This window comes from Scyliorhinus torazame, chromosome 3 (assembly GCF_047496885.1).
Source record: "Scyliorhinus torazame isolate Kashiwa2021f chromosome 3, sScyTor2.1, whole genome shotgun sequence".
Lineage (NCBI taxonomy): Eukaryota > Metazoa > Chordata > Chondrichthyes > Carcharhiniformes > Scyliorhinidae > Scyliorhinus > Scyliorhinus torazame.
In genome coordinates, this window is record NC_092709.1 from 216,707,824 (window position 1) to 216,733,936 (window position 26,113).

A 26,113-nucleotide genomic window follows, 5' to 3' on the forward strand; every position below is an offset into this window, starting at 1 on the left:
GACCCTAGGATGAAGTCCATCAGGACCCAGAGCCTTGTCAGCCCGCAATTCCATCAATTTGCTCGGTACTGTCTCCTTAGCAATTTTAATTTCATCATGTACCTCTCTCCCCACCACCTCCTGATTTACAGCTATTACTTGATTGTTTCTTGTGTCCTCTATAGTGAATAGAGACATAAATTATCTGTTCATTCTATCTGCCATTTCCTTATTATCAACTATTAACTTCCTATTCTCACTCCTTAGAGGACCAATACACTTCCTTACTTTTTTCCGTTTAAATATCTGTAGAAACTCTTCCAATTTGTTTTTACATTTCTGGCTTGCCTCCTCTCTTACTTCAATTTATTTCTCCTGATTAACCTTTTAGTCATTCTCTGCGGTCCTTTATATTCTGACCAAACATCTGGGGCGTCATTCTCCGACCCCCCGCCGGGTCGGAGAATGGCCGTTGGCCGCCGTGAATCCCGCCCCCGCCCCCGCCGAAGTCTCCGAAGGGAGAAAAGTCGGCGGGGCGTTAATGGCGCCGCTGCCGCGGAGAATGTCACGGGTCTGCGCAAGGCAGCCAATTTTCGGCCTGCCGATATTCTCCCTTCCGGATGGGCCGAAGTCCCGTCGACGTGATGACCGTTCACGTCGACGTGAATCAAACCTCCTTTTCATCGGCGTGACCCGGTGCTCCAGGCTCACGCCGACCAGCGAGGAGGTGAGTGACGGCCTGGGGGGTTGGCTCTGGGCAGGAAATGGCGTGGCCGCAGACTGATTGCCTGAGGAGAGGTGCGTCTCGGCTTGTGTGTGTGTGCGGCGGGGGGGGGGGGGGGGGGGGGGGGGGGTGGTTAGAGTAGGCTGGGCTCCAGGGGAGTGCCGGGAGGGGGTCCGTGCCGGGGTGGAGGTTGGGGGTTGGGGAGGGGGTCCGTGCCGGGGTGGAGGTTGGGGGGGGGGTCCGTGCTGGGGTGGAGGTTGGGGAGGGGGTCCGTGCCGGGGTGGAGGTTGGGGGTTGTGGAGGGGGTCCGTTCCGGGGTGGAGGTTGGGGGGGGGTCCGTGCTGGGGTGGAGGTTGGGGGTTGGGGAGGGGGTCCGTGCCGGGGTGGAGGTTGGGGGGGGGTCCGTGCTGGGGTGGAGGTTGGGGGTTGGGGAGGGGGTCCGTGCCGGGGTGGAGGTTGGGGGTTGGGGAGGGGGTCCGTGCCGGGGTGGAGGTTGGGGGGGGGTCCGTGCTGGGGTGGAGGTTGGGGGGGGGGTCCGTGCTGGGGTGGAGGTTGGGGGGGGGGTCCGTGCTGGGGTGGAGGTTGGGGGGGGGGTCCGTGCTGGGGTGGAGGTTGGGGGGGGGTCCGTGCTGGGGTGGAGGTTGGGGGTTGGGGAGGGGGTCCGTGCCGGGGTGGAGGTTGGGGGTTGGGGAGGGGGTCCGTGCCGGGGTGGAGGTTGGGGGGGGGGTCCGTGCTGGGGTGGAGGTTGGGGGTTGGGGAGGGGGTCCGTGCCGGGGTGGAGGTTGGGGGTTGGGGAGGGGGTCCGTGCCGGGGTGGAGGTTGGGGGGGGGGGTCCGTGCTGGGGTGGAGGTTGGGGAGGGGGTCCGTGCCGGGGTGGAGGTTGGGGGTTGTGGAGGGGGTCCGTGCCAGGGTGGAGGTTGGGGGGGGTCCGTGCTGGGGTGGAGGTTGGGGGTTGGGGAGGGGGTCCGTGCTGGGGTGGAGGTTGGGGGTTGGGGAGGGGGTCCGTGCCGGGGTGGAGGTTGGGGGTTGGGGAGGGGGTCCGTGCCGGGGTGGAGGTTGGGGGGGGTCCGTGCTGGGTTGGAGGTTGGGGAGGGGGTCCGTGCCGGGGTGGGGTTTGGGGAGGGGGTCCGTGCCGGGGTGGAGTTTGGGGAGGGGGTCCGTGCCGGGGTGGAGGTTGGGGGTTGTGGAGGGGGTCCGTGCCGGGGTGGAGGTTGGGGGGGGGTCCGTGCTGGGGTGGAGGTTGGGGGTTGGGGAGGGGGTCCGTGCCGGGGTGGAGGTTGGGGGGGGGTCCGTGCTGGGGTGGAGGTTGGGGAGGGGGTCCGTGCCGGAGTGGAGGTTGGGGGTTGGGGAGGGGGTCCGTGCTGGGGTGGAGGTTGGGGAGGGGGTCCGTGCCGGGGTGGAGTTTGGGGGTTGTGGAGGGGATCCGTGCCGGGGTGGAGGTTGGGGGGGGGTCCGTGCTGGGGTGGCGGTTGGGGGTTGGGGAGGGGGTCCGTGCCGGGGTGGAGGTTGGGGGGGGGGGGTCCGTGCCGGGGTGGAGGTTGGAGGGGGGTCCGTGCTGGGGTGGAGGTTGGGGAGGGGGTCCGTGCCGGGGTGGAGTTTGGGGAGGGGGTCCGTGCCGGGGTGGAGTTTGGGGAGGGGGTCCGTGCCGGGGTGGAGGTTGGGGGTTGTGGAGGGGGTCCGTGCTGGGGTGGAGGTTGGGGGTTGGGGAGGGGGTCCGTGCCGGGGTGGAGGTTGGGGGGGGGGTCCGTGCTGGGGTGGAGGTTGGGGGTTGGGGAGGGGGTCCGTGCCGGGGTGGAGGTTGGGGGTTGGGGAGGGGGTCCGTGCCGGGGTGGAGGTTGGGGGGGGGGTCCGTGCTGGGGTGGAGGTTGGGGAGGGGGTCCGTGCCGGGGTGGAGGTTGGGGGTTGTGGAGGGGGTCCGTGCCAGGGTGGAGGTTGGGGGGGGTCCGTGCTGGGGTGGAGGTTGGGGGTTGGGGAGGGGGTCCGTGCTGGGGTGGAGGTTGGGGGTTGGGGAGGGGGTCCGTGCCGGGGTGGAGGTTGGGGGTTGGGGAGGGGGTCCGTGCCGGGGTGGAGGTTGGGGGGGGTCCGTGCTGGGTTGGAGGTTGGGGAGGGGGTCCGTGCCGGGGTGGGGTTTGGGGAGGGGGTCCGTGCCGGGGTGGAGTTTGGGGAGGGGGTCCGTGCCGGGGTGGAGGTTGGGGGTTGGGGAGGGGGTCCGTGCCGGGGTGGAGGTTGGGGGGGGGGTCCGTGCTGGGGTGGAGGTTGGGGAGGGGGTCCGTGCCGGGGTGGAGGTTGGGGGTTGTGGAGGGGGTCCGTGCCAGGGTGGAGGTTGGGGGGGGTCCGTGCTGGGGTGGAGGTTGGGGGTTGGGGAGGGGGTCCGTGCTGGGGTGGAGGTTGGGGGTTGGGGAGGGGGTCCGTGCCGGGGTGGAGGTTGGGGGTTGGGGAGGGGGTCCGTGCCGGGGTGGAGGTTGGGGGGGGTCCGTGCTGGGTTGGAGGTTGGGGAGGGGGTCCGTGCCGGGGTGGGGTTTGGGGAGGGGGTCCGTGCCGGGGTGGAGTTTGGGGAGGGGGTCCGTGCCGGGGTGGAGGTTGGGGGTTGTGGAGGGGGTCCGTGCCGGGGTGGAGGTTGGGGGGGGGTCCGTGCTGGGGTGGAGGTTGGGGGTTGGGGAGGGGGTCCGTGCCGGGGTGGAGGTTGGGGGGGGGGTCCGTGCTGGGGTGGAGGTTGGGGAGGGGGTCCGTGCCGGAGTGGAGGTTGGGGGTTGGGGAGGGGGTCCGTGCTGGGGTGGAGGTTGGGGAGGGGGTCCGTGCCGGGGTGGAGTTTGGGGGTTGTGGAGGGGATCCGTGCCGGGGTGGAGGTTGGGGGGGGGTCCGTGCTGGGGTGGCGGTTGGGGGTTGGGGAGGGGGTCCGTGCCGGGGTGGAGGTTGGGGGGGGGGGGTCCGTGCCGGGGTGGAGGTTGGAGGGGGGTCCGTGCTGGGGTGGAGGTTGGGGAGGGGGTCCGTGCCGGGGTGGAGTTTGGGGAGGGGGTCCGTGCCGGGGTGGAGTTTGGGGAGGGGGTCCGTGCCGGGGTGGAGGTTGGGGGTTGTGGAGGGGGTCCGTGCTGGGGTGGAGGTTGGGGGTTGGGGAGGGGGTCCGTGCCGGGGTGGAGGTTGGGGGTTGGGGAGGGGGTCCGTGCCGGGGTGGAGGTTGGGGGGGGGGTCCGTGCTGGGGTGGAGGTTGGGGGGGGGGTCCGTGCTGGGGTGGAGGTTGGGGGTTGGGGAGGGGGTCCGTGCCGGGGTGGAGGTTGGGGGTTGGGGAGGGGGTCCGTGCCGGGGTGGAGGTTGGGGGTTGGGGAGGGGGTCCGTGCCGGGGTGGAGGTTGGGGGGGGAGTCCGTGCTGGGGTGGAGGTTGGGGGGGGGGGTCCGTGCTGGGGTGGAGGTTGGGGGGGGTCCGTGCCGGGGTGGAGGTTGGGGGTTGGGGAGGGGGTCCGTGCCGGGGTGGAGGTTGGGGGGGGGTCCGTGCTGGGGTGGAGGTTGGGGGTTGGGGAGGGGGTCCGTGCCGGGGTGGAGGTTGGGGAGGGGGGCCGTGCCGGGGTGGAGGTTGGGGAGGGGGGCCGTGCCGGGGTGGAGGTTGGGGAGGGGGTCCATGCTGGGGTGAAGGTTGGGGGGGGGTCCGTGCTGGGGTGGAGGTTGGGGGTTGGGGAGGGGGTCCGTGCCGGGGTGGAGGTTGGGGAGGGGGGCCGTGCCGGGGTGGAGGTTGGGGGGGGGGGGTCCGTGCCGGGGTGGGTGATGGGAGGGCAAATGAGTTGGTCCACCTGGCCAGGTGCCAGCCTCCAACAGTTGGACCCATGCGGTCCATGCCACCTGGCTGGGGGGAGGAGGGGATATGGGCAATGATGACATGTCGTCGTTCCCCTCCCCCCCCACCAGGCCGTCATGTTTTCAGACCATCCAGCGATGTTGGCCGCCGTGGTGGCAGCCGCTCATGTCTATGTTGCCCTGGATGAGGAGGAGGAGGAGGAGGAGGAGGAGCGTGCCAGAGAGGCGGCGCAGGCTGCCGCAGAGGGGCAGGCGGCAGCCGCCCAGGCTGGAGGGACACCTGACCGACAGGACGAGGAGGGCGAGGAGGACGTCGCGGCCCCACGGCAACGGAGGCACCCGAGGGCGCCCCGTGTGTACCGGCCCCGGCAGTCATACCAGGACCTCACGGACCGGGAATGCAGGAGGAGACTCCGGACGAGCCGGGAAACCGTGGCACACATCTGCCACCTGCTGGCACACCTGTCACCGCGTGGCACTGGCGGGGGACACCCTCTCCCCGTGTCCGTCAAGGTTACGGTGGCCCTGAACTTTTATGCAACGGGGTCATTCCAGGCACCGAGTGGGGACCTGTCCGGCATATCGCAGACATCGGTGCATCGGTGCATCCGGGCAGTGACAGATGCCCTTTATGCCATGGCGCACCGCTACATCCGCTTCCCCGTGGACCGGGCCAGCCAAGATGCCCGGGCCGTGGGCTTCTCTGCCGTTGCCGGGTTCCCCATGGTCCAGGGCGCGATCGATGGGATGCACGTCGCCGTGCGGCCACCTGCAGATAACAGGGCCGTGTTCACTAATAGGAAGGGGACCTATTCGATGAACGTACAGGTGGTCTGCGACCACCGCATGATGATCCTGCACGTCTGCGCCCGTCACCCAGGCAGTGTACACGACTCATTCGTGTTGTCGCGGTCATCCATCCCCGGCATGTACGAGGGACGCCATCCCCGGCTGAGGGGCTGGTTGCTGGGCGACAGGGGCTACCCATTGCGATCGTGGCTGATGACGCCTATACGGAGGCCACGCAATGAGGCGGAGAACCGCTACAATGATGCCCATGTAGCGACAAGGGGAGTGATCGAGAGGTGCTTTGGCGTGCTGAAGATGCGTTTCAGGTTCCTGGACCTCTCTGGGGGCGCCCTCCAGTATCGGTCAGATAGGGTCGGCCGCATCATTGTGGTGTGCTGCGTCCTGCACAACATAGCCCAGCAGAGGGACGATGTGCCGCAGGCAGAGGAGGGCGGAGTGGAGGAGCAGCAGGAAGAGGCCCAGTCCTCCCCAGATGAGGGGGATGGGGGCAATGGTCAGGGCAGACGGGGTAGACACAGACGGGTGGCTGTCCACCGTTACCGGCTGGCCCAGCGGGCACGGGACAGACTGATAGACGCCTGCTTCACTGACTAGATGGGCGTGGGAATCGGGTAGTATGGCCACAGACCGCACACCATGACAACAGCCGACCACCCACACCCCCCACCCATCCACCCACCCAGCACCCTCACCCCCCTCCCCAACCCCACACACCCCACCCGCATGCACACCACCCCCCCACTCCCAATTGCCGATCCACCGGCGGCACAACGGGCCGGGCTCACCCAGTTGCGGGTGGACGCGTGTCTATCGCAGGCCATGGAGAATGATGACAACCCGCCTCCGATGAGCTCCTGGCTCTACATCGTTGGACTATGTCTGACCCATGGCCACAGTACCACCATCCACCCGGACCATCCCTGCATGCGGCTGTGACACTGCAGCGCACGGTCCCGTCCTCTGCCCGGGGGATGTTGATGGCGGCCCAGGGGGAAGGGGGCAGACTCACCTGGGGCTGAGGTAAGACCACCCCTCAAACACACACTTGCGCTCAACGTACATGACACCCCCGCACACTTTGGACAGAGCACAAAGGCAGCTTCGGTAGGTGTAACATTGACTTTAATAACCAAAGGAGTTCATGCACGTGCCCTAGCGCCTAAAACTCATCTGTGCCCTGCACCCGTGCCAACTTACTCAGTGTCTAATTGTTTGGCCTTACGGGCCCTTTGACTACGTCTACGTGGTTCCCCAGACGGTACAGCAGAACTGGAGGTGGACTCCTGTGATTCCTGCCCTCTGACACTGGATCCCTTTGGCGGCCGTTTCCTGGGGCGTCCTGGCCTAGATGGGCCAGGCTGCGGCCCGGGCGACTGGGATGGCGAGCTGCCAGCCTGTCCTGCCCGTTGCCCACCCGATGCACCTGGGACGGAAGGGGGGGGAGTCCGAGGTGTCGCGGTGTACCGGGACCTCCCCTACAGAGGGAGCCGGGACGGACCACACCACCTCCTCCTCCCTCGGGGTGCCCGATGGCCCCCAGGCCTCTACATGGGTGGGGGATGCGAACGGACTGGCCATCCGACGCGCCCCCGACATCTGGCGCTGCCAGTCCTGGAGGCCCGTGCTGGTATCGACAGGGGTCTGCAGGTTTGCAGCCATGGAGCCCAGGGGGTTGTCGAACCCTGTCTGCGACAGTGCGACGCCAGCTCGCACATGGCCACTGGCGCCGATGCCCTCAGCGATGGCCTGCTGAGACTGGGCCATGGCCTGCAGAGACTGGGCTATGGCCTGCTGAGACTGGGCCATGGCCTGCTGAGACTGGGCCATGGCCTGCTGAGACTGGGCTATGGCGTTGAGCGCCTCTGCCATCTGGCGCTGGCACTGGCTCATGGCCTCCTGTGAGAGGGCAGCCATTTCCTGGGGCACAGACGCCGCCTGCACGGAAGGCCCCAGGCCTCGCAAACCGTTCCCCATGTCTGACACCGTCGCACCCATTGCCTCCACCGCGGACGCCACCCGTGCGGTGTCAGCCTGGGTGGCACGCATGACCGGGACCACTCCCAGCTCCTGGACGCGGGTGGACTCCTCCACCTGCGACCGCAGCCGCCGCAAGCCACCCGTCACCCTATTCGCTCGTCTCCGTGTCGGTGGTTGCATCGGATCTATGTGTGGGTGTGGTAACTGCAGGAACCCGGGATCCATCTGGGCGGCAGATGTTCGCTTGGCCTGGGCTGCCCTCCGACCGCCCGGTCCCTCTGCTGCTCCTACCTCCACCTGCTGTACCGGGACGGCTGTGTTGTGCGCACCAGTGAGTGTACCAGACGCCTCATCACTAAAGTGCCCAACCGTGGTGAGTGTTTCTGCGATGGTGGAGGGTGTTGGTGACAGCAGTGGCGTTGTGTCGTGCTCTTCGTCCCACTCTGAGTCCATGGCACTTTGGGGTGGGGGTTCGTCTCCACCCATCCACTCTGAGTCACTGTCCGGTATTTCGTCTTTCCGGGTAGGGGTGTCCTGGGTAGTGCTGTCCCGGGTAGTGCTGTCCCGGGTAGTGCTGTCCCGGGTAGGGGTGTCCTGGGTAATGCTGTCCCGGGTAGGGGTGTCCTGGGTAGGGGTGTCCCGGGTAGGGGTGTCCTGGGTAGTGGTGTCCTGGCTCGGATGTGACGGGGGCCTGTGGCTGCCCCCCTCATCGCTGGGTGGTCGCTCCCGCACGTGACGGGGGTGTCGTCTCCCTGTTGCTCCAGGTCTCTCCGTCTCCCGTGGTCTCCGAGGGGCATCCTGCGGGCGTCGCATGCTGGAGGGTTCGGGTCTCTCCGTCTCCCGTGGTCTCCGAGGGGCATCCTGCGGGCGTCGCATGCTGGAGGGTTCGGGTCTCTCCGTCTCCCGTGGTCTCCGAGGGGCATCCTGCGGGCGTCGCATGCTGGAGGGTTCGGGTCTCTCCGTCTCCCGTGGTCTCCGAAGGGCATCCTGCGGGCGTCGCATGCTGGAGGGTGCGGGTCTCTCCGTCTCCCGTGGTCTCCGAGGGGCATCCTGCGGGCGGTCTGCATCTGCGGGGATGGGTGCCTGGACGTTTGGTCCTGCGAAACACAATGAAGCATGCATGGTTAGACATCAGGCAGTGATCAGGTGATACGGGAGAGGGGGATATGGGGGAGGGGGGATATGGGGGATATGGGGGAGGGGGGGATATGGGGGAGGGGGGATATGGGGGATATGGGGGAGGGGGGATATGTGGGAGGGGGGATATGGGGAGGGGGGATATGGGGAATATGGGGGAGGGGGGAATATGGGGGAGGGGGGAATATGGGGGAGGGGGGATATGGGGGAGGGGGGATATGGGGGAGGGGGGATATGGGGGAGGGGGGATATGGGGGAGGGGGATATGGGGGAGGGGGGGGAATATGGGGGATATGGGGGAGGGGGGATATGGGGGATATGGGGGAGGGGGATATGGGGGATATGGGGGAGGGGGGGATATGTGGGAGGGGGGATATGGGGGAGGGGGGGATATGGGGAATATGGGGAGGGGGGATATGGGGGATATGGGGGAGGGGGGATATGGGGGAGGGGGGAATATGGGGGATATGTGGGAGGGGGGATATGGGGGAGGGGGGAATATGGGGGATATGTGGGAGGGGGGATATGGGGAGGGGGGGATATGGGGAATATGGGGGAGGGGGGATATGGGGGAGGGGGGAATATGGGGAATATGGGGGAGGGGGGATATGGGGGAGGGGGGAATATGGGGGATATGACGGGAGGGGGGATATGGGGGAGGGGGGATATGGGGGAGGGGGAATATGGGGGATATGGGGGAGGGGGGATATGGGGAGGGGGGATATGGGGGATATGGGGGAGGGGGGATATGTGGGAGGGGGGATATGGGGAGGGGGGATATGGGGAGGGGGGATATGGGGAGGGGGGATATGGGGAGGGGGGATATGGGGAGGGGGGATATGGGGAGGGGGGATATGGGGAATATGGGGGAGGGGGGATATGGGGGATATGGGGGAGGGGGATATGGGGGAGGAGGGGATATGGGGGAGGAGGGGATATGGGGGAGGGGGGATATGGGGGAGGGGGGATATGGGGGAGGGGGGATATGGGGGAGGGGGGATATGGGGGAGGGGGGATATGGGGGATATGGGGGAGGAGGGGATATGGGGGAGGAGGGGATATGGGGGAGGGGGGGATTTGGGGGAGGGGGGATATGGGGGAGGGGGGGATTTGGGGGAGGGGGGATATGGGGGACGCTCACCCTGCCTGCTCTGACGAGGTCGTTCACCTTCTTGTGGCACTGGGTGCCTGTCCGTGGTGTTAGGGCCACAGCGGTGACGGCCTCTGCCACCTCCCTCCACAGACGCCGGCTGTGGCGTGGGGCAACTCTGCGGCCGTGCCCGGGATACAGGGCGTCCCTCCTCTGCTCCACCGCATCCAGGAGCGCCTCCACATCGCGTGACTCGAACCTCAGGGCTGAGCGACGGCCAGCCATCAAGTCGGGTGTTGCGGTCGGCTGTTCCGGTCGGGTGGGGGGGGAGCTGCGCGGCCTTATGAGCCGTCACGCCGTGCAGCGCGTATGACGCTGCACGGCGTGAACCACTGCGCAAGCGCGGATCCCGTTACGTCGCTGCTAGACCATTTCGGGCCGCCGACTATCGGCCCATTTTTATGACGTGACGCAAGTGGGATTTGCGCCGTTTTTTGCGCCGATCGGCGGAGTTTCCGCCGATAACGGAGAATTTCGCCCCTGACCTGTCACTCATCTTTGCACAGTTATATGATTTTCTCCATCAGGATAGTGCTTTCCTTAACTTCTTTAGTTAGCCATAGATAGTGGCTCATCCCTTTGGAATTTTCCTTAACAGCAGCCATATACCTATTCGGAATATTATGAAATAAACCGTTAAATGTCTGCCACTGCTTCTCTGTTGATGTGTCCCCTAGCCTAATACCCCAAATCACTTTGTCCAGCTCAATTTTCAATCCCACATTATTGCCCTTACTTAAGTTTAAAATACTAGCCTCAGATCCATTCTTCTCCCTTTCAAACTGGATGTTAAATTCAATCATATTGTGCTTGCTGCTATCTCGCGGTGCTTTTGCACTGAGACCATTAAATAATCCTGTCACGTTACACAATACTAAACTTAATATTGCAAATCAAATTAGTAACAATAACCTAGAGGAGGAATTCCTGGTTTGTATGGGATGTTTTTCTGGACAAATACATTGAGGGGCCAACTAGAGAAAAGGCCATCCTAGACTTGGTATTGTGCAATGAGAAAGGAATAATTGGCAATCTAGTTGTGCGAGGCACCTTGGGGATGAGCGACCATAAAATAATAGAATTCTTGATCAAAATGGAGAGCGATGTAATTGATTCTGAGACTAGGGTCTTAATAAAGGAAACTATGATGGGGCAGATGGTGGTGCAATGGTTAGCATTGCCGCCTCATGGCGCCGAAGTCCCAGGTTCGATCCCGGCTCTGGGTCACTGTCTGTGTGGCGGGCAGCACGGTGGCACAGTGGTTAGCATTGCTTCCTCATGGCGCCAAGGTCCCAGGTTCGATCCCGGCTCTGGGTCGCTGTCTGTGTGGAGTTTGCACATTCTCCCAGTGTTTGCGTGGGTTTCGCCCCCACAACCCAAAGGTGTGAAAGGGTAGGTGGATTGGCCATGCTAAATTGCGCCTAAATTGGAAAGAAAATGAATTGGGTACTCTAAATTTATTTTAAAAAAGGAAACTACAATGGTGTGAACGCGGTTTGGCTGTGATGGATCGGGGAATGTTAGTTAAAGGACGATGGTAGATAGGCAATGGAAAAACATTCAAAGAGCACATGGGTGAACTGCAACAATTGTTCATTCCTGTCTGGCACAAAAATAAAACGGGATGGTTGGCCAAATCATGGCTTAAAAGGGAAATTAGAGATCATATTAAATCCAGGGAAAAGGCATACAAATTGGCCAGAAAAAACAGCAGACATGAAGATTGGGGGCAGTTTAGAATTCAGCAAAGGAGGAAAAAGGGAGTGATTAAGAAGGGGGAAATAGGGACTTCCGGTTGCAGCTATGCCTAGGTAGGTCGCATGGTCGGCAGCTCCTGCCAATAATGGACTTTTGGGCCCTTTTAAGGAGCTCCAGCAACACTTTGATGACAATTTCTGGTGTGGGAAGGAAACAGTGAGGGTCCCCCAGTGCTGTATGGAGTGGACCAGGAGTGGGGCGGTTAAAAAAGCGGCTTTGGAGGAGAGAGGAGAACGGACGCGAAAAAGCAAGTTGCCAGCTGGCGCGGATCAGGCAGCGTAGGCCCAGTGGTCACGGCAGCAGCAGGAGTTTTTAAGAAACTGCTTTGCGGATTTAAAGGCGTTGATGCTGGCCCCTATGAAGACATTGATTGAAAGGTTGGTGGACACCCAAATGATGCAGGGGACGGCGATCAAGGAGGTGCAGCAGAAGGCCTCTGATAATGAGGACGAGATTCTGGGCCTGGAGGTTAGAATGGAGGCGCACGAGGCGCTGCACAAAAAATGGCAGGGGAAGCTGGAGGACCTGGAGAATAAGTCAAGGAGGCAGAAACTGCGGATTCTGGGTCTCCCTGAAGGCGTGGAGGGGTCCCTGAAGGATGCTGGGGCGTATGTGACCACAATGCTGAGTAGTAGTGGACTCGCCAACACTAAGGGCATTCAAATGGTCATTGGATAGACATATAGACGATAAGGGAATAGTGTAGATGGGCTTTAGAGTGGTTTCACAGGTCGGCGCAACATCGAGGGCCGAAGGGCCTGTACTGCGCTGTTATGTTCTATGTTCTATGTACGCTGATGGGCGCGGGGGCTTTCCCGCGGCCCCTGGAGCTGGATGGAGCACACAGAGTCCTGGCAAGAAGGCCGAGGGGGAACGAGCCGCCGAGAGCTATGGTGGTAAGGTTCCACCGCTTCACCGACAAGAAGTGTGTCCTGCGATGGGCGAAGAAGGAGCGGAGCAGCAGGTGGGAGAACACCGAGATCTGTATTTATCAGGACTGGAGTGCAGAGCTGGCCAAGAAGGGTGCGGGATTCAACCGGACCAAGGTGGTGCTCCACAGAAAGGGGGTGAAGTTTGGGCTGTTACAACCGGCGAGGCTGTGGGTTACATATCAGGACCGGCAGCACTATTTTGACACGCCGGACGAGGCGTGGGCTTTCATCAAGAATGAGCAGCTGGACTCAAGTTAATGGACTGCAGTATGTTGTGGGGGTTGTTGGTGGGGGCGAGGGGGCGGTGTTATGTTGGGGTTTTCCCCGTGTTTTCTTGTGTTTTTGTGGCCCCTTTGCCCTGGGCCCTCGAGGCTATGGGCGAGGTCGCAGTTGGGAAGAGCTGCGTCACAGGAGGTGGGGTCGGCCCAGACAGGGAGCGCGGTTTACCCGCAAAATAGTGGGGGTGGCACCTGAAGCTGGGGGTTTGAGTGTACGGTACTTTGTTTTGTTTTTCTTTCTCTGTTCACATGAGGTGTAGGGCGGGGGGGGGGGGGGGGGGGGGGGGGGGGGGGGGGACACTCTCTCTACCCCACTTAGGTGGGGGGGGGGTTGGAGATTTTTAAGGGGAACCCACAAGGGGATTGGTAGACATGCAGTTTGGTAATGGGGGGGGGACTTTAACACGGTCCTGGAGCCGGCACTGGATTGGTCTAGGTCGAGGAAGAGGCCGGCAGCGGCCAAGGACCAGAGGGGTTCATGGTCCAAATGGGGGGAGTGGATCCATGGAGATTTGCCAGGCCAAGGGCGAAGGAGTTTTCCTTCTTCTCCCATGTGCACAAGGCATACTTGCGGATTGATTTTTTTCGTGGTTAGCAGGGCGCTAATCCCGAGAGTGGAAGAGGCGGAGTCCTCGGCCATTGTCAGAAGGGAGCTAATTTCAGACAGGACCCACAGTCAGAAGAGGGATAGGATGGAGAGGGAGAGATTGGTGGGGGAGATACTTAGGGTGGACAGGAGGTATGCGGAATCCCCCGAGGAGGGGTTGTTGAAGAAGCGCCGGAGCCTGCAGGCAGAGTTTGACTTGCTAACCACGGGGAAGGCTGAGGCCCAGTTGAGGAAGGTACAGGGAGCAGTGTGTGAGTCTGGGGAGAAGGCAAGTCGGATGCTGGCGCATCAGCTGCGGAAGAGAGGCGGCCAGGGAGATTGGGGGGATTAGAGATAGGAGGGGGAACACGGTGCGGAGCTCGGCTAGGATTAAAGAGGTCTTCAAGGACTTTTATGGCAAATTGTACAAGTCAGAACCCCCGGGGGGGCAGTTCCTGGTCCAACTGAGGTTTCCACAGGTGGAGGAGGGGCGAGTAGAGGGATTGGGGGCCCCGATTGAGATGGAGGAATTGGTTAAGGGGTTAGGGGGTATGCAGGCGGGCAAGGCCCCGGGACCAGATGGGTATCCTGTAGAGTTTTATAGGAAATGGTGTTGTGAAATTGATGGGATGGAAAACCAATAAATCCCCAGGGCCTGATAATCTATATCCCAGAGTACTTATGGAAGTGGCCCTAGAAATAGTAGATACATTGATTGTCATCTTCCAAGAATCTATAGACTCTGGAACAGTTCCTACTGATTGGAGGTAGGTAATGTAACCCGCTATTTAAAAAGGGAGGTAGAGAGAAAACAGGGAATTCTAAACGAGTTAACCTGACATCAATAGTGGGGAAAATGCTAGGGTCCACCATGAAAGATTTAATAGCAGAGGACTTGGAAATCAGTGCAGGATCGGACAGAGTCAGCGTGAATTTATAAAAGGGAAATCATGTTTGACAAATGTACTGGAATTCTTTCAGGATGTAACTAGTAGAGTTGATGAGGGGGAGCCTGTAGATGTGGTTTATCTGGTCTTTCCGAAGACTTCCGACAAAGTCCCACATAAGAGCTTAGAGTGTAAATGGGCAGCACGGTAGCACAGTGGGTAGCACTGTTGCTTCACTGCTCCAGGGTCCCAGGTTGGATTTCTAGCATGGGTTACTGTGTATGCAGTCTGCACGTTCTCCCTGTGTCTGCGTGGGTTCCCTCTGGGTGCTCCAGTTTCCTCTCACAAATCCCGAAAGACGTGCTGTCAGGTAATTTGACATTCTTAATTCTCCTTCTCTGTACCTGAACAGGCGCCGGAATGTGGCGACTAGGGGCTTTTCACAGTAAATTCATTGCAATGTAAGCCTACTTGTGACAATAAAGATTATTATTATTAAAATTGAAGCAAACGGGATTGGGTCTGGTGAATTGAGATGGATAGAAAACTGGTTGGCAGACAGGAAACAAAGAGTAAGAATAAACAGGTATTTTTCCAAGTGGCAGGCAGTGATAGTAGGGTACCGCAGGGATCGGTTCTGGTACCCAGCTATTCACAATGTATATTAATGATTTAGATGAGGGAACTAAATGTAATATCTCCAAATTTGCAGATGACACAAAGGTGCATCAAAGAGTGTGCTGTGAGGAGGCTGTAGAAATGCTTCAGTGTGATTTGGACAAGGTAAATGCGTGTGAAAATGCATGGCAGATGCAGTATTATGTGGATAAATGTGAGGTTACCCGCCTTGGTAATAAAAACAGGAAGGCAGATTATTATCTGAATGGCTATAGATTGAGAGAGGGGATTGTGCAACAAAACCTGGTATGTTGGCCTTCGTAGCAAGAGGATGAACACAGGAGCAGTATTGCTGCAGTTATACAGGGCCTTGGTGAGACAACACCTGGAATAGTGTGTAGTTTTGCAGGGGGTTGAAGATCCAAAACCAGGGGTCACAGTCTAAGGATATGGAGTAAACCATTTAGGACTGAGAGAAGGAGAAATTTCTTCACCCAGAGAGTGGTGAGTCTGTGGAATTCTCTAACACAGAAAGCAATTGAGGCCAAAACATTTTTAAGTTTTCAAGAAGGAGATTGATATAGCTTTTAGGGCTAAAGGGATCATAGGATATGGGGGGAAAGTGGGAACAGGTTACTGAGTTGGATGATCAGCCATGATCATAATGAGCAGCAGAGCAGGCTCGAAGGGCCGAATGCCTACCCCTGTGCCGATTTTCAATGTTTCTATAACTTGTTCTCAGGTTGGTTCCAGAATGCGCTGTTCTAAGAAACTCTCTCTAAAGCATTCTAAGAACTCCTCATCCAGGCTACTACTGCCAATCGGAATTTCCTAGTTTATATGTAGATCAATATCACTTATGATTATTGCCGTTCCTTTATCACAAGCACCCATATTTCTTCTTGTATACTTTGCCCTGCAGTGTGGTTACTGTTAGGGAGCCTGTAGATCACTCCCATTAGTGACTTCTATTCCTCTTCTCCACCCAAACCAATTCTACATCCTGATGTCCTGAACCAAGATCATCTCTAACTATTGCACCAATGCCATCCCTTCACCTTTACCTTTACCTAGCTTCCTCTTCGTTTTGAATGTCAAATACCCCTCAATATTCAGGGCCCAATCCTTGTACTCTTACAGCCAGGTCTGCATAATGGCTCTCAGATCATAAGTATTTACTTCAATGTGTGCTCTCAGTTTGTTTATTTTGTTATGAATTGCAAGTGCTTTTAGATAGAGCCTTTAGTTTAGAGTCTTTGCAATCTTTGTAACATCTAGTCTTGATTCTTTGTGCATTCTTAGGCTTTTTCTCTCTGTACCTTCCTGCCATCCTCTGACCCTCATTTTCCATATTACTATTTTCCTCTCTTCCCTCATCTCTACTCGTTGATAGGACATGGGCTGGATTCTCCATTCCTGAGACTAAGTATTGATGCCAGGGCAGGATTTGTGGACTTTCACGACAACAAAACTGCTGCCGCCAAATCTGGATTGATTCAGCGACTGTGGAGGTGGAGCACAATCGATTCCAATGAAAAATGGTACAGGATTCGGCGGTTCAGTGATTGACACTCGAAAGACTGACAAGCTGCAGCCGCAGATACAGATTACAAACCCCACACACTCACCCCAGCCAACAAGATGGCACTGGTGCGCTGGAGCGCGCCCATACAGCTGATGGGTTGGCAGAGGCCAGAGGGCGCCTCGGGGGTGGCCTGGGGGGACACCTATACGATCTGTGGCCCTAAGTTCACAGTGGGCTATCAGAAACATGCACAGCTGCCTTTCCGGCTGTGGCAATGGCATTTTGTGCCCATTCACCCCTACCCCACAACCCACCTCCTGGCAAACACCCCCCCCCCCCACCCCTCGCTACTCCCCCCAGCCCTGGCAGAACCCCCCTCGCCAGCGGCATAACTGTCAGCAAACTATGGCAATGTTGGACACTTTCCGGACACTTTCCGTACCCCCTCTCTCTACCTCAGCAGCCACGACCCCAGTTTCATGATTTTTAAAAGTACAAGTGAACCACGCCATCGGGAACTCGGCCCATTGGAGGCGGAGAATCGCTAAGGCCCTGGAGAATACCGGGTTAGGCCCACTAATAATATGCAAACGATGTTTACTGTACATGTGATGCGGACTGTATTGATGCCGCTGTCAAGGTGACAGAGAATTGTGATTTGGTGTCAAATTGGTGCCTGCCGCGATTTTGGCATCAGAACCTATTCTCCGCCCAATCGCATTCCTGATTTTGGGGTCAGCCAACGGAGAATACTGCCCCACATCTGATCCCTTGTCCTCACTATTTATTTTAAAGCCTTCTCTACTTACCTAGTTATGCAGTTCGCAAGTTTACTGACCCCAGCATGGTCCAGAACCCATTTTCCCAAGTACTGGTGCCAGTACCCCACAAACTGGAACCCACTTCTCCCACACCAGTCTTTGAATCACGCATCCATCTCTCTACCTTTTACGTACCCTATGCCAATTTACACATGGCCCAGGTAACAATCCAGAGATTATTACCTTTGAGGTTCTCTTTTTTGAATTTGGCGCCTCGTGCCTCATACTCGAAACTCTTTCCTAGTTCTACCTATGTCTTTGGTACCTATATGGATCACGACTACTGGATCACTCCCCTCCCACTGCAGATGTCCCGAGCCCTGGTACCAGGCAGGCAATAAAGCCGTCTGGACTCTCACTCTTTGCACAAGGGAACAATATTCTGTCACCTACACCCACTACATTCCTTTTTGCTCCCCCACTTGAATGGCTTCCTGTACCACGGTATACTCCTGCATTCTGTTTCTGGATCCCCTTACCTGCCTCATTCGCAGTCACACTCTCCTTTCATTGAGCACTGACAAAATCAGATCTTATTCTAAGATGTGTGACTGCCTTCTGGTGAAACACATTTAGGTTACTTGATGTGTCGCAGAGTCTGCAGTTCAGGCTCCAGCTCAATATCGCTGAGCCAAAGTTCCTCACGCCGCACGGTAGCACAGTGGTTCGGACTGTTGCTTCACAGCGCCAGGGTCCCAGGTTCGATTCCCGGCTTGGGTCACTGTCTGCGGAGTCTGCATGTTCTCCCTGTGTCTGCGTGGGTTTCCTCCGGGTGCTCCGGTTTCCTCCCACAAGTTTCGAAAGATGTGCATGTTAGGTGAATCGTACATTCTGAATTCTCCCTCAATATGCTGGAGCCGGAGTGTGGTGACTAATCGATTTTCACAGAAACTTCATTGCAGTGTTAATGTAAGCCTACTTGTGACACTAAAAAGATTACTATTAAACACTTATTGCAGTTGTGTTTGCTCTGGATCACGATGTTTTCCAGGAATTCCCACGTGCTGTAATCTTGCCACATTACCCATCGTGATCGTGTCATCCTTAATGCGTTTTAAATAATTACTGCAATAAACATTAACTTATTTATGGTGTTTTTTAATATATTTCATTAACTTTACTACCAAGTTGTGTACTGTTTTAAACCTTAGGTATAGAGTAGAAATTACCACTTACCATATTCCCACCAAACAACTCCTTTCCCTGTATTAGAGTAAGAACCAATCCTAAAAGGATGAGAAAGCGAAGGGAAATAAACACCTCACTTCCCTCTCCACCCTCACTTAATTCCCCTTCTAACCAAATTCTAAGCCTGCACTTAGTTTCCTTGCTGCTCTCTATTAACCCTTAACTGCGCCAAATACACATTTTGTCAAGGGTCCAGCCTTGTGATTTAATCAGTCATAGAATATGAAAACCTAATTGGGAATTGGATTTTCACCCGAGTTGAAATGGCAGTTTTACATCTGATGGGCTCAATATTATTCAAGGAATAAATCTCGATTTGTTAAAATCTGCCTGCTATAATTTCAGCAATTATCAAAGCAAACAGCTTCTGGACTAGCAATCTTGTTCCATGACAATAGGATTCAAATTCCGTAGCATTATTATAACTGCTCCTTCTTTAAGTCTAAGCTTGTGTATGACATGTCTATTGGAGTTAGCTGTGTAGAAACTCAGAGTACAGGTATAGAATGTGATCATCTTCAGCTACAGAATCAACACTGGTGTATTATTTTAGTTCACCTGACAACTTTTTGAAAATCGCCTTCAAAAAACAAGTTGTATTAAATAAACGTTCTTGCCATTTTGCCACAGTTGACCAATTCCATCATCTCATCCATCCTTTCCATGCCATCCCATGTCATCTCTCTCATGCAAACTCCATCCCATTCCATCCCTCACAAAACCAATGTCACCAGCCAGATAAACTTTGTTGTTGGGTTCCACTGTTTTTATTTGCCATCAACCCCCCGCAGCCTGCTACCAATCACTGGAAGTGCACATGCATCAAGCACTTCAGCCCCCCATGCACCTCATGTTTATCCGCATGTCCATGCACCCCCCCGCCCCCCAAATAAATAAACCCACCTACAGGTGCGCCTCTTAAACTGACTAATCAAAACAGTTTGAACAGACAAAATAAAGTATTATTATTATAGATGTAAATGTTAATTGCCTATGTTAATCAATCCCCAGATCAGCATCATTTTAAACTTTAGCCTTGCTTCTAACACCTTACTGACAGATGGTTCTGTAACAGATATGATGATGCTCGTAGTTATTTCAAACATTACTATTGAGCAATCACGCCTGAAAAAAGGCTTAAAAATGCCCTTGGCTTTGTGGCAGCCTTAATCGGAGGCACATATTCGAACAAACACAGCTTGACACTGAAGGAGCATATTTTCCTTCAGTAGTCTATGACAGAATGGAGCACAGGTACAGTCCAAAGCATTTGGAATTTGAAATTGAACAAGAGGGGGTTTTTTTTGCTTTTGAAGAGACCATTAATCCTTTACCGGTATCCACATTTGGAATTGAGACAGTGTTATCCTTTTTATATTTTTAACCACATCCGTTTTCATTCTATGCGCATTACAACCGAACGGGTAAGATCAAGGAATCATCTTTGTTTTTAAAGCAAAACAAGCTGTCCAAACCCAATGCTTCACAAGGGACAAGGTCAAAGCAGCAAATGACAGCATCATGTACAACAACAGCACATCAGTGATGCCAGCTGCATCCTGAGCATCTGCTTTACCTTTGGGGTTCTGATGTACTCCATTCCTTCCCTGAAAAACCCCAAGGTGCCAACAGTGCAGTTACTGATTCCGCTGGGAAGACGGTGCTCCTGTCCTCTGGCCGGTGCCGTGCCAGTGTCTGACTTGATCCCATCAATGGAGGGATGCTCCTGATGCTGCAGCTGCCATCTCTCCCTCTGCATTCGCTCACCCAGCAGCCACTGCGCAGAAGCTTCCTCCGGGTCCTAACGCCCCCACTATCATCACCCCCTAAACTTTGTATTGCCCCCCGCCCCGCCCCCGCTGTGAAATGGGAGCCAAGAAGCAGGTTGGCTTTGCTTTACTTTATTAAGAGTTTAATTATTTTTACTCCAAACACGTTTCATTTCTGGTCATTTATAAGAGGCGCAGACAGCATACGACTTGCAAGCACCAACTAAACTACTGACCAGTTAAAAGCTGGAAAGTGGTGTTAGGTTGGACAACTCTGGCAGCCAACAGGGACACGATGAGCAAATGGTCTCCTTCTGCACATAAGTTTTTAAAAATATAATTACATGATTCTACACTTTTTCACTCTCAGGTTCATCAGACTGTAATTGGAAAGACATATGCTGTAATAACATGTGAACTATTTATGCAGATCAATTTCTGTTCTGTTGACAAAAGGTTTAGAATTTTAAAAAACCTAATATGAATTCCTCAGTGCACTCGTTGAGATACTATCCCATGGTGTATTCTTGTTTACCACATACTGGCCTTTTTCAAATAATGACACTAGAAAATAGTAGGGACGGGGGAAGGCACATTAAAAGGACTAGCTTTAAGGTTTTGTACCTAAACACTCGGAGTATTCAACATAAAATGGATGAATTAGTTGTGCAGATAGTTGTAAAGGGGTATGATATATTTGGGATTACGGTGACATGGCTCCAAGGTGACCAAGGATGGGAACTAAACATTGAGGGCTATTCAGTTTTTACGAAGGTTAGACAGAAAGGAAAAGATAGTGGAGTTGCATTGTTGATTAAAGAAGATATTGATACAATATTGAGGAAAGATAGCACAGACGAGGTGAAATTTGTATGAGTTGAGTTAAGAAACACCAAGGGGTGAAAAACAGGGGCGAGATTCTCCGACCCCCCGCCGGGTCGGAGAATCGCCGGGGGCTGGCGTGAATCCCGCCCCCGCTGGTTGCCGAAGTCTCCGGCACCGGAGATTTGGCGGGGGCGGGAATCACTCCGCGCCGGATGGCGGGTGCCCCCGCTCGATTCTCCGGCTCGGATGCGCCGAAGTCCCGCCGCTAAAATGCCTGTCCTGCCGGCGTAAATTAAACCACCTACCTTACCGGCGGGACAAGGCGGCGCGGGCGGGCTCCTGGGTCCTGGGGGGGGGGGCGATCTGGCCCCGGGGGGTGCCCCCACGGTGGCCTGGCCCGCGATCGGGGCCCACCGATCCGCAGGCGGGCCTGTGCCGTGGTGGCACCCTTTCCCTTCCGCCTCCGCCACAGTCTCCACCATGGCGGAGGCAGAAGAGACTCCCTCCACTGCGCATGCGTGGGAAGCTGTCAGCGGCCGCTAATGCTCCCGTGCATGCGCCGCCCGGAGATGTCATTTCCGCGCCAACTGGCGGGGCACCAAAGGCCTTTTCCGCCAGCTGGCGGGGCGGAAATTCGTCCGGCGCCGACCTAGCCCCTCAAGGTTGGGGCTCGGCCCCCAAAGATGTGGAGCATTCCGCACCTTTGGGCGGCGCGATGCCCGTCTGATTTGCACCATTTTGGGCGCCAGTCGACGGACATCGCGCCGTTTCCGGAGACTTTCACCCCAGAACACCAAACTGCAGTGATAATGGTGGGAATAGCATTAGACAGGAAATCAGAGATGCATGTGATAAAGGAACATCTGTGATTATGGGTGAATTTAATCTGTAGATAAATTAGGTGAGTCAAATTAGTCACAGTCCAATAGAATAGGACTTTCTGGAGTGTGTACAGGGTGGTTTTCTGGACCAATACATAGAGGAACCAACAAGGGAACAGGCCATCTGGGACTGGGTGTTAGGCAATGAGACAGGATTGGTTGGCAATCTAGTTGAGAGGGGTGGCATGGTGGCATAGTGGTTAGCACTGCTGCCTTACAGCGCCAGGAACCTGGGTTTGATTCCAACCTCAGGAAACTGTCTGTGTGGGATTTGCATATTCTTCCCTTGTCTGCTTGGGTTTCTTCCGAGTGCTCTGTTTTCCTCCCACAGTCCAAAGTGTCCAACACCCGGAAAGTGTCCAACATCGCCATAGTTTGCTGACAGTTGTGCCGCTGGCCAAGGGGGTTTCTGCCAGGGCTGGAGCGAGTAGCAGGGGAGGTGGGGGTTAGCCAGGAGGTGGGTTCTGGGGTCGGGGTGGATGGGCACGGAATACCATTGCCGCAGCCAGAAAGGCAACCATGCAGCTGTGCATGTCGCTGATAGCCCACTGTGAACTTAGGGCCATGGGTTGTATAGGTGTCCCCCGAGGCGCCCTCTGGCCTCAGCCGACCCATCAGCTGTATGGGCGCGCTCCAGCGCACCAGTGCCATCTTGTTGGCTGGGATGAGTGTGTGTGTGGGGATTGTAATCTGTATCTGCGGCTGCAGCTAGTTAGCCTCCCGAGTGTCAATCATGGACCTGGCGAATCCTGTACTGTTTTTCATTGGAATCGATTGTATTCCACGTGACGCCGGTGCAAGCCCCTCCACAGTTGCTGAATTGATCCAGGTTTGGCACCTGTTTTGCTGTCGTGAAAGTCCACGAATCCTGCCCTGGCATCAATACTTGGTCACAGGAATGGAGAATCCAGCCCATGGTATATCAAAGAGTAGAGATGAGGGAAGAGGGGGAAATAGTAATATGGAAAATGAGGGTCAGAGGAAGGCTGGAAGGTACAGAGAGAAAAAGCCTAAGAATGCACAAAGAATCAAGACTAGATGTTACAAAGATTGCAAAGAGACTAAATTAAAGGCTCTATCTAAAAGCACTTGCCATTCATAACAAAGTAAACAAACTGAGAGCACACATTGAAGTAAATACATATGATCTGAGAGCCATTATGCAGACCTGGCTGCAGGAGGACAAGGATTGGGCCCTGAATATTGAGGGGTATATGACATTCAAGATGAAGAGGAAGCTAGGTAAAGGTGAAGGGGTAGCACTGTTAACCAGGGATGGCATTGGTGCAATAGTTAGAGATGATCTTGGTTCAGGACATCAGGGTGTAGAATTGGTTTGGGTGGAGAAGAGGAATAGAAGCCACTAATGGGAGTGATCTACAGGCTCCCTAACAGTAACCACACTGCAGGGCAAAGTATACAAGCAGAAATATGGGTGCTTGTGATAAAGGAACGGTAATAATCATAAGTGATATTGATCTACATATAAACTGGGAAAATCCAATTGCCAGTAGTAGCCTGGATGAGGAGTTCTTAGAATGTTTTAGAGATGGTGGCCGGGCAGGAGAATCCCCGCGACCGGCGCGAATCGCGCCACACCACCCCAATGCCGGGACACGATTCTCCGCGCGCCATTGGCGCAGGCGTGGGCCCCCAGCCCGCCGCCGATTTTTGGCCTGGATTGGGCTGAGCGGCCGTCGTAAATAACCCGAGTCCCGCCGGCACTGTTCACACCTGGTCTCAGCTGGCAGGACCTCGGCGTTGAAGGGTCCAGGGGCGGCCTGTGGTGGTGGTGGTGGAGGGGGGGGTCCGACCCCGGGGGGTGCCTCTGATGTGGCCTGGCCCCTAGATCGGGGCCCAACGATCGGTGGGCCGGCCTCTCTGGCTGGGGGCCTCCTTTCTTCTGCGCCGGCCCCTGTCGCCCTGCGCCATGTTGCATCGGAGCCGGCGCATTGAAGGGGGCCACTGCGCATGTACGCATTGGCGGCGGTGCCACTGTGCATGCACAGATCCAGTGCATGCACCCAGTTCACGACAGAATCAGTAGCTGGATCGGCATGAACCAGTGGTGCATCCGACGGCGTCAACACTTAGCCTCAGGATCACAGAATACCGCCCAGTTTCTTAGAACAGCACATTCTGGAACCAACCTGAGAGCAAGTTACAGAAACATAGAAAATCGGCACAGGGGTAGGCATTCGGCCCTTCGAGCCTGCTCTGCTGTTCATTATGATCATGGCTGATCATCCAACTCAGTAACCTGTTCCCATTTCCCCCCGTATTCTATGATCCCTTTAGCCCTAAAAGCTATATCAATCTCCTTCTTGAAAACTTAAAAATGTTTTGGCCTCAATTGCTTTCTGTGGTAGAGAATTCCACAGACTCACCACTCTCTGGGTGAAGAAATTTCTCCTTCTCTCAGTCCTAAATGGTTTACTCCATATCCTTAGACTGTGACCCCTGGTTTTGGATCTTCACCCCCCTGCAAAACTACACACTATTCCAGGTGTTGTCTCACGAAGGCCTTGTATAACTGCAGCAATACTGCTCCTGTGTTCATCCTCTTGCTACGAAGGCCAACATACCAGGTTTTGTTGCACAATCCCCTCTCTCAATCTATAGCCATTCAGATAATAATCTGCCTTCCTGTTTTTATTACCAAGGCGGGTAACCTCACATTTATCCACATAATACTGCATCTGCCGTGCATTTTCGCACTCATTTACCTTGTCCAAATCACACTGAAGCATTTCTACAGCCTCCTCACAGCACACTCTTTGATGCACCTTTGTGTCATCTGCAAATTTGGAGATATTACATTTAGTTCCCTCATCTAAATCATTAATATACATTGTGAATAGCTGGGTACCAGAACCGATCACTGCGGTACCCTACTATTGTCACAAGTAGGCTTACATTACAATGAAGTTACTGTGAAAAGCCCCTAATCGCCACATTCCGGCGCCTGTTTGTGTACACAGAGGGAGAATTCAGAATGTCCTAATTACCTAACAGCACATCTTTCGGGACTTGTGGGAGAAAACCGGAGCACCCGGAGGAAACCCACGCAGACACGGGGAGAACGTGCAGACTCCACATAGACAGTAACCCAAGCTAGGAATCAAACCTGGGACCCTGGAACTGTAAAGCAAAAGTGCACCCACTCTGCTACCGTGCTGCCCATTTACACTCTAATCTCTTATGTGAGACTTTGTCGAAAGTCTCCTGAAAGACCAGATAAACCACATCTACTGGCTCCCCCTCATCAACTCTACTAGTTACATCCTGAAAGAATTCCAGTACATTTGTCAAGCATGATTTCCCTTTCATAAATTCATGCTGATTCTGTCCGATCCTGCCACTGATTTCCAAGTCCTCTGCTATTAAATCTTTCATGATGGACCCTAGCATTTTCCCAACTATTGATGTCACACTAACTGGTTTATAATTCCCTGTTTTCTACCTCCCTCCCTTTTTAAATAATGGGGTTACATTAGCTATCCTCCAATCTGTAGGAACTGTTCCAGAGTCTATAGATTCTCAGAAGATGACCATCAATGTATCCACTATTTCTAGGGCCACATCCTTAAGTACTCTGGGATATTGAATATCAGGCCTTGGGGATTTATTGGCTTTCCATCCCATCAATTTCCCAACACCATTTCTTTACTAATACTAATTTCCTTCAGTTCCTTCATCTCATTAAACCCTGTGGTCCCCAACATTTCTGGTACGTTATTTGTGTCCTCCTTTCTGAAGATGGAACCAAAGTATGTATTTAGTTGGTCAGCTATTTATTTGTTGCCCATTGTAAATTCCTCTGATTCTGACTGTAAGGGCATATATTTGTCTTCACCAATCCTTTTTTCTTAACATACCTATAGAAGTTTTAACACTCAGTTTTTATGTCCACCGCAAGCTTACTCTTGTACTCTATTCCCCCTTCTTAATCACTTCCGTTTTCCTCCTTTGCTGAATTTCTAAACTGCTCCCAATCTTCAGGTCTGCTGTTTTTTCTGGCCAATTTGCATGCCTTTTCCCTGAATTTAATACAATCACTAATTTCCCTTGTAAGCCATGATTTGGTCAAATATCCCGTTTAATTTTGTGCCAGACAGGAATAAACATTTGTTGCAGTTCACCCATGTGCTCTTTGAATGCTTTCCATTGCCTATCTACCATCAGTCCTTTAATTAACGTTTCCTAATCCATCACAGCCAAACCGCCATCGTACCATCGTAGTTTTTTTTTTAATTTAGAGTACCCAATTCATTTTGTTTCCAATTAAGGGACAATTTAGCGTTGCCAATCCACCCACTCTGCACATCTTTGGGTTGTGGGGGCGAAACCCATGCAAACACGGGGAGAATGTGCAAACTTCACACGGACAGTGACCCAGAACCGGGATCGAGCCTGGGGCCTCGGCGCCGTGAGGCAGCAATGCTAACCACTGAACCACCATCTGCCCCATCGTAGTTTCCT

The 26,113-nt window shown here is 55.4% G+C and overlaps 1 protein-coding gene across 9 annotated transcripts in view; it reads right to left on the bottom strand.

The window, feature by feature from the left end:
* The window catches only part of mtmr7b (myotubularin related protein 7b), a 171,949-nt gene extending 152,030 nt beyond the window's left edge, over positions 1-19,919 (bottom strand). For 8 of the 9 annotated variants that reach the window (XM_072496855.1, XM_072496854.1, XM_072496853.1 and 5 more), the window contains exon 1: positions 19,733-19,919. In XM_072496855.1, the coding sequence (XP_072352956.1) occupies positions 19,733-19,915 (183 nt within the window). In that variant the 5' untranslated portion in view covers positions 19,916-19,919. Of the gene's footprint in view, positions 1-18,144; positions 18,195-19,732 lie in introns of all 9 variants that reach the window. The other variant, XM_072496859.1, reaches the window with a different exon arrangement.
* Positions 19,920-26,113: the final 6,194 nt, after the last annotated feature.